This window comes from Malurus melanocephalus, unplaced genomic scaffold (genome assembly GCF_030028575.1).
Source record: "Malurus melanocephalus ecotype Western Australia unplaced genomic scaffold, MMel_1.1 scaffold_1215, whole genome shotgun sequence".
NCBI classification, from domain to species: Eukaryota; Metazoa; Chordata; class Aves; order Passeriformes; family Maluridae; genus Malurus; species Malurus melanocephalus.
Window position 1 is genome coordinate 3,016 of NW_026624447.1, and position 8,732 is coordinate 11,747.

The 8,732-nt window shown below is 36.2% G+C and overlaps 2 protein-coding genes across 2 annotated transcripts in view; one reads left to right on the forward strand and one right to left on the reverse strand.

Annotated features, from left to right (window-relative positions):
- Positions 1–1,736: 1,736 nt before the first annotated feature.
- PARPBP (PARP1 binding protein) overlaps positions 1,737–8,732 on the reverse strand; it is a 33,054-nt gene continuing 26,058 nt past the window's right edge. The window contains exons 9-10 of the mRNA XM_057387431.1: positions 5,055–5,196; positions 1,737–4,438 (exon numbers count right to left, since the gene is read on the reverse strand). Of these exons, the coding sequence (XP_057243414.1) occupies positions 4,104–4,438; positions 5,055–5,196 (477 nt within the window). The 3' untranslated portion in view covers positions 1,737–4,103. The remainder of the gene's footprint in view (positions 4,439–5,054; positions 5,197–8,732) is intronic.
- On the forward strand, positions 2,539–4,093 carry PMCH (pro-melanin concentrating hormone). The gene is made up of 3 exons (XM_057387428.1): positions 2,539–2,790; positions 3,278–3,479; positions 4,071–4,093. The coding sequence occupies exons 1-3, from the start codon at positions 2,539–2,541 to the stop codon at positions 4,091–4,093; spliced, it is 477 nt and encodes a 158-aa protein (XP_057243411.1).

The window sequence follows — 8,732 nt, forward strand, 5'->3', positions numbered from 1 at the left end:
CCACAGCAGGCAGTGCCAGCAAAAATGAAAACAAAGCATGGTATGGAGAGTTTGCTGATAACATCTCAGAGAATGAGACATACAGGTGGCAAAGTAATTATTCTCTGAATGGGAATGCARTCAATGTGGATGCAATTATGAATGGCAGACAGCATCCTCCAAAATGGTGAGACAATAATTYCAGGGATGTTATCACCTAGATTTATTTACTCACATGTACCCCATAAGATTTCAGATGTTAAGAGTTCATATTTTCTTTTACTAGATGCAAAGTAGAAGCAAGAAGAATTTCTCAAAATAATTGTTATTGTTTTGAAAGCAGCACTGGGTTAATATTTACTATTTCAGAATGACAAAAAAAAAATCACAAAAAATAGTAAAACATAAAAGCTGATGTATTAAAACATTTCACATTTTTACTAAAGTGGAAAGCTGCAGGATGAAGAAATAAAAGGGTAGACAGAGTGTTAGGATTCCCAAMGTTATTATGAAGAGCTGTACACAACACACACATAGCAACAAATGTTTTGTGCCTGTTGAGAGCAGCAGATAAGTCACTGAATTTACAGACATGTGCTGCTGATTTCTTGGCAGCCTAATCAGAAGTTTCTACTCATTATCACTAGAATCACCTTGGATCTTCAACAAATCTGAAAAATGAACAGCCAGTTCAAGAAGTAGCAGAAGATCCTGGGGCAAGCACTGTAATTTTGCTCTGGTTTCATATTCTTTCCCAGATATTTGTGTCTCACAGCAGACAACCAGGCAGATGCTGTGGCTGGGTTTGTGTGAATGCTCCAGGTCAGCTGCACCTTTTGCTTGGTGTAAATAAATGACAGGAGCTGGTGGCAGTGCCAGACACTGATGGTGGCAGAGCCTGAGAGCAGCAGCAGCTCCTGGCACCTCCCAGGCACTGCACTGAGAGTTTCTTCTCCAACTCCTCATTGAGAGACAACACATAAAAATAAAAGCTTGTTGCCAACACAGCTCCAAGGCACTGCTCCTGCTCTGCTGAGGCTGAGCTACATGAAAAATACCTGGAGCAGAGCATTCATGGGGTTTGCTTTATTAATTGAACAAAACTGTACAAGTACTCMATGTGAGGGAAAATACAATTAACAAAAAGACATTGGATGAGAAGTGTTAAACCGTGTACAATCACGTCTCAGATTTGTCTCCTCTTAGCCAGGCAATCAAAGTCAAAGAAAACAAAACAATTTCCCAGAGGCAAGTACAGACTCTCCAGCAAGGAAATGAAAACAATAAGAAGTGACAATTCTGTTTGTGAGRGATGTTCTGCCCAGAAAGGATTAAATGCACTTTCCTCATTTGGAGAAAAGTGGGTACACCAAAAACGTTTYTTAGCAAAATCTGCTTAGTTCAGCACGATATTTTCCTATGGAAATTCTTGACAAGAAGTTACTTTGGCAAGGCAGGTGCTTTTCCAGGAAGTTTAGCAGGGACCAGCTGCCAATTTCCCAGTGCTTTGCCTTGAACAGAAGGAGGTTTTGTTCCCTGCACKAAGCTAAAATATAAAACAAACATGAAGCACTAGCTAAGAGCCACACAGCCACCAAACGTGTGGTTTGCATCACTGACATTAAGAGATTAGCTACATTTCAGCTGGCTTTTTTGGGTTTTTTTGTTTGTTTTTGGTTTGTTTTTTGGTTTTTTTTTTTGTTTTTTTTTTGTTTTTTTTTTTTTGCTTTGCAGATAAGGCAAAATAACTCAAACCAAAATAAACAAAATCAGCCAAAAACAACAACACAACAGTATGCAGAAACGTCTCCATTTCCTTCCACAGATGCATTTCAAAGATTTTTTAAATAAAAAACTGAACTTTCTACATTCTTAGCAAGCATATTTGGTTATATTATATTTGTGGCTGAAAAAGGTTCACTTTCAGTAAGAAAAYACAAATAGAACTTATGAAGTATTATTAAATATTTCTAACAATTGACTCTGAATAATGCAGCCTGACACAATGGACATCAAAATACAAATTAATGATTTCATTACCATGAAGGACTTTGGCATGGTAGCAGTTTAAACATTGAATTTCAAATATTTTCGACTTTTTAGTGAATCCAGTTTTGATCAAAAGCTATGATACATCACACCTTGACAACAGCACTGCTTCCTTATGCAGATTAGTTCCTCTTCTTAAACTCTCTTAACAGGAGTGAGGCTTTACAAACAACACAAATGGACATCACTTTTTCTGAGAACTTTGTTATAATGATCCACCAAAAGGAACTAATCCATTCCAAAAACACACAAAGAAGCAAATTATCCATGACAAAGAAGTGTTTTGGCTCTAAACAGGTGGGATTAGAAGGATTATAGAAAAGGTTTCTGCTTAATATGAGTCATTTTAAAAGAATGAACTCGTCAGCCATTGAAGTAGTTTCCATTCAAGCTGTAAAATATAAAAGGTGCACCATTCTAGAAACAGAAAATATATTGATTTACCACTGGAAAAGCTTTCTTAGAGTTTGAGAAGTGCYGAACCTCTATGCAAGTGTTGAATAACTAAAAATGTGCATCACACCATACATGTTCATCCTCTCTCTTCTCTCTCYTTTCTCTCAAGGTTTKCTGTTCTCGGTTTCCAAATCTCTGCAAGAGCTGGAAGATGAAGAYACWTTGCTATCTACATTAAATCTGGGAAAAACCCTCCGAAATGGAGATCAAACTRTGAACAGGGGAGCTCTACCTTTGCTGAAGCAAATCAAGACTGAGGACAGCAGGGTTTTCAATGAAAAGAATGCTGGAAACATGGAGTTTTTGGTGAGTTCAGTTTTACATTTTGGCTTAATTATCAAATTGTAATCCRTTTATACCCCTTTAGAAAATAACAACAATTTAAAGTGACAACAAGGTAAATATGCAAAAATATCAGTTTAACATAACTTAGTCAAGAAAAAAGTTTTCAAGTCTCTATATCTAGTGCCAAGATTCTGAATGTATAATTTGTACAGTTGAATTAAATATGATTTTTTCAGATAGTAGCCAAAACTTGGGGATCTATATTTATATCTATATTTATATTTGATGCATGTGCAGCAACAGATTTTTAACTTTGCCAAACATGAGAGTCATTATTTAATCATAATTTCCTTATGTCCATTAAACCATTTTGGCCAAAGATGTAATGCAGGTCATTACTTTTAAGATACCATCTTGAAACATAAAATAACTGTACTGTTGAAGTACAAAGTACAAAATGTACTACTGAGTTTAAATAAAAATGAACCTCTTGTTTTGCCTCAAACAGGACAGAGGTTCCAGAGATGATTTCTTCAATCATGTTATGCCAAACAGCTCAGGCAGAAAGCAGCCACCCCATCCTGCACTGAAGGGAGCCCTGGCTTTTCCAGCTGACACTGAAATCCAAAACATTGAGTCAATACAGCAAAGAGAGATCACAGACGAAGAAAATTCAGCTAAATTCCCTATAGGAAGAAGAGATTTTGACAGTAAATGTATTTTATTTTTACACAAAAAAAGTATTTCATTCTGGTAAAGTACAGTGCAATGTCAATACAGCAATTTCATAAAGATTCATTTAGAAGCTTCATGTCTGTTATGATTTGGCTCATGRGGGAGGGAGCATTTGTTAAATTAATCTTTCCAGAGGCCATAAGAATTCTAGTTCTTTGAAGATTCACACTTTCCAATTGTTTTTTCTGCTCTAGTCCTCAGGTGYATGCTGGGAAGAGTCTACCGACCGTGCTGGCAAATGTGAAAACCACTCATCTCCACAACCTTCTTGGAAGATTAAACATTTTATTCTGAATTTAATGGAATTTGAAGTTACTGAGTGTTATTGTGGCAGTACATACACATCCAAAARTGATTTCCCATCAAATTATAGAGAGATACATCATTCATTATCAAAATTAACAGTGTAATTATTAACAATGTATTGTTATTAAAAAATAAAAGACTTCAGCATAATCCAGACTTGTAAGTAGTTGTCTAATGTAATACACAAGCTRCTTTCAGTTATTTAAGCATGGAAGGAAGTAATTCATGAATTTCACCTATTTTCTTACAAAATTTTACAGCTGTCAACATACCATCCATGTGAAAACAAAACCTTACAGCTGAAAAAAGCGAGTTAACTTTGCCTGACCAGCAATCAATTTATTCTTGCTTGCAGTTTTGCTCTGTTTTCTTTTTCCACCAATTTTGCTGTCCAATTCCTTTCCAGATCTGTTTGAAGTCTTAAGTCTTTTAGTATTTTTTTGCAAAGATGGTTCACTTTCCTTGTCACGGATTATTTTGTCATTATTCAGATCCATCTGTTCATTCTCCGAGTTCTTGTTCCTTGGCTGACAACTCAGCTTTCCCATTTCTGCACAACTTCTAGTCTGGTGAACACTTTCAGAAATAGTTCCAGGCACTGGTACATCAGGACATGAATTTGTACCTTCTGTCATGGAAGAATATCAGAAACATATGTGAAGAAATAAAAAGTTACCTGGGAATATACATCCTTTTCCTATCAGGACTGCCCTTATTTTTCTTTTTAAATCAAAACTGGTGCATTACCAATAAAACAAAGCAATGCTGGTCACTGCAGTTACATTTGCTGTGTGTTCATGAGTGCATTGCCAATTCAAAAGCCTGTGATAACTAACTTAGGGAAGTGGATTTATAACTTCCAGATATTGGAAGGGGGGGGTTAAAGGGCACAGAAATTTTATATAAGATGCACTTTGTCATGCAGTATAACAAATTATCCCCTCCCTTTAATAGCAAAAATACCAATTTCACCTGGCTTACTTTTGTGGAACAAGAACAAACATGTAATATATGTAACATATATCATTTGTTTAATTCAAGATAGCCTCAACACATTTTTCAAACAYTTGTATTTTCAAAGCATTGACATTGCAATTTTATTGCAAAAATATTTAACTGGCATGTGAGACATTGAGAACAAAGAGACATTTTTGTTCTTTTTTCTTGAAAACATTTCTGCCTTTTTGGATAGCATTTAAAACATTAGGTATCACATTTATTGAATCAATCCTAGCACAGCTTACCTGTGCATTTTGCAGCTTTTAAATGTTGCTTTTGTCCAGGCTGTTTGCAGGTTGGAATTGCACGAGAAGGCTGACCATTCATTTCACTCCAATCATTTTTATATGTACAGGCAAACTGGGATTTAATTGAAGATTGCTTCATCTGCAAATACCAATCTGCTATTAGCTTTTATTATTTACARAAGTGAAAGGCAACGCCTGCAAGACCAATAAAGTAATATTCTTCACACATATAATACAAGTAAAATGGATATGCTCACAAGAAAAAAAAAAAGAAAATTAAGAATTCATTTACAAAGTGTAAGGGCTTTCAAGAATAGTCATTTATTATTCTATTAAAAGTCCCAAAATAACTTAAAAATTTTTTCAGCTCTTTCAGAAAGATCAGAAAATTAAAGTTTTCTGTCTTCAGAGGACAGAAAGTCTGTCTTGTGACAGACTCCTGTTTTGAGTAGGTATCATAGTTACTACAGTCAATTTTTATACTTCTACAGGTTGTCATCTATACTTACACCTGAAAGGGGAATGTAATATTTCAGAATTCCCATTTATCCACAAAACAAAGCCATTYCACCACTGAATGCCAATATCTAACTCCATATATGTCAAAACACACTCTTTTAGCTTAAATCACAGGTCAAACTTCCTCATCTCACTCTTAAATCACAGCTTCACATCAGCTGAAAATTCCAAGTCAAGCTTTGTACTCATTGTACAATTGACCATAAATGCTGCAAGTTCTGCAAGACAAATTCTGCCCTCACTCCCATTTGAAAGTGCACTGGATTATACAAATTATATTGTAAAATATAGCACAGAGCAGATAATTGCAATCCATTTGGATTTTTAGCTAATGATTCTATCATGGCAGCATGGGCAATTTTGAATCAATTGGAGCTGAACAGGTGCTGTAGTAAAAACTATCAGAGAATAGAGTAAGAATAAACACTGTTACAAAACAAATATTGCTATATAAATAATTAGCAGGAGTGATTTGTTGAATAAGAGGTTTACAGCCACCTTTCTGATTAAAAAGTTTGCATTATGCAAGTCTGTTTTTCTTCTTCGCACAAGCATAATTAAACCTCACAGTTCAGATTTGACCCTTAGATACAAAATTTTCTTCTAACTAAAATTCTCAGTTTTAGACAGAAGGAATGAAAATAATGTTCCCAGCAATCTCCTTTAACAGAGGATTTCATCACAAAATTCAGTCACAATTTATGCCTGCTTTCATCCATGTAAGATGACAGACTGGAATTTATCACTGAGATGTAACCCAGCTTTCTCTTCATGCACTGCCATCAAACAGGTGAATGTACTGGGTCTATTTGGAAAAAAATCCCATTCATTTACAGAAACATAGTTGCTCTTTCTGGTTTTATATGACTATACATACATTATTTTAATTTAAACCTCAATATTCTCTTCAAGAGTTAAAAAGACCAAATTTTCCCTCTTGTCCATCACTCTCAAACTGTAATTTATGTGGGCCAGACAACAGACTGGGAAAGAAATGCAGATTTAACAGGGCAAACTTGTTAAAGTCTGACTCTCAGTAACTCCAAATTCTTTTAAGTGTTAATCTCCTTTGTACACAAAACATTTACCCCAAAATGAGAGTATATGCACAGACATTTACAAGGTTTGTATGCTTCAGGACTCTGAGCAGAATCCCAGAATGTGCTGAGTTGGAAGGGACCCACCAGGACGATGGAGTCCAATCCCTGGCCCTGCACAGGAACCCCAAAACCACCCCACGTGCCAGAGAGCATTGTCCAAACCCTTCTTGAGCTCTGCCAGGCTGTGACCACTGTCCTAGGGAGCTGTTCCAGTCTCCAGGCAGAGAGAGAGCTCAGGGAAATATCTTTTTCTTAATATCCAACCTAAGCTCCCTCAAGAAGCTTCTTGCTCTTCCCTTGTGTCCCCAGCTGGTGACCCTGAGATGGGATCAGTGGGCACCTCCTCCTCACCTCGTGAGGAAGCTCTAGACTGCACATCATTAACTTCATACTTGTTTCAGAAAGTGTTTTAAAGGATAGAGCAGCTGTCCAGTTTAAATTCAATCAACATCATATTGGACAATTACAATATTCAGAAGATAAGGGGCTTNTTTCAGAAAGTGTTTTAAAGGATAGAGCAGCTGTCCAGTTTAAATTCAATCAACATCATATTGGACAATTACAATATTCAGAAGATAAGGGGCTTACATTTCCTTTAAGCTTCAGGTTACTGTAACATGAAGAGAAARTATTTTCCAGTATTTGATATATTTCTGAAAAACTTCATTTTAATCCTTTACAAATTCCTCTATTCTKGTTCAGTAAATGGCACACATCAAAMATTACACAACMATAACTTCAGCAGTTTTCTATCACATTCATATTGCAAGAGGCACATAAGCTACAGTTTTGCTAAGTTGATTAATCTATAATAAATACAGCACAAAGAACACAAARTTTGAGCAAGAAAGCCTGACAGTTACCATTCTATAACCAACAATAAACGTGATTGTTTTTTTATGAACAACACTGCTGCTTTTTACCACTCCCATCTGACACTTCCCTAATTCCGTTTGCAGGGACAGAACATGKGGAGTTAAAGGCCAAAGTCAAGCTCAAATCCTGAGAAACTCCCAGCATAAACCCAGCTGTGTTTCAACTTTGCTGAAGCTTGAAATGTGCTTGTATTGCAYCAGATACCATCCAGGCATTTACAAACAGCACACAAAGCTCTACCAAATCAATCCAGAACTCATCCAGAATTATACAGAGTGGAAGACAATCTGCCAAAGCAGTCAAATTTTTCAGCTAATCTAGGAATGTATGTTCACTGGTACAAAGGACTCCATTGCATTGGATGAGGCAGCAATGAGCAAATTGTAACAGCCTGAAGGCAACACAAAGTTGAATTAGGAAGTGGAGAATCACTGGAATGTTTTTAAGAAGAAAGAGCAACCTAAAATTTACTTGGAGCACACAATGAAGCCTGTCAACAGCTTGAAAAAGCTCTTAGAAAAAAAGCAGTTAGRGTTCTTTTACATTAAATTCCCTAAAATTCACTCCTTTAAGAGCACCACTGCAAGACCCACGGCTCTGGGAGAGAATAAAGATTGGGAGAGCATTTTGCTAATTGAGAATTTGCACACAAATGGGTGCAATGAGCTCAGACTTATCCCCTCCACCCTTCACAAGCAACTGGGATCTTGTTCTTATCCCCACACAAAGAAAGAAATTCTGCTGCATTTCAGAACAAAAAAAGGTCACCACTCTTCAGCTGGAAGAAAGCAGGATAGAATTGACAAGTGTTTCAGCACAAGCAGGTCAATTAAAACTCCTGATAAGCAGATAAAGCAATGCATTCTTCCACCTTGATCTCTGGATCCAGAGAAATGTTTCAGTTGTTCAAGATGCCCACATAAAACATTCACTTTTATGTGAAATGTTAATGGTGCATGCTCTATTTATTTCTAAAAGWACGATTATAATCTGTTCCAGATCTCCTTCCAGCATCTGTATACAGACAGTRCTGCCAATATTTAGTCACTAAGAATGTTGAGATTTGGTTTTTATACACTGGAATGGCAGAATAGAATTTGAAAACCTACATCAGTAACAACAAACACATGTTTTTATTTTCTAGCCAAACAACTAGAGTAGGATTTGGAAGAGAAAAAAA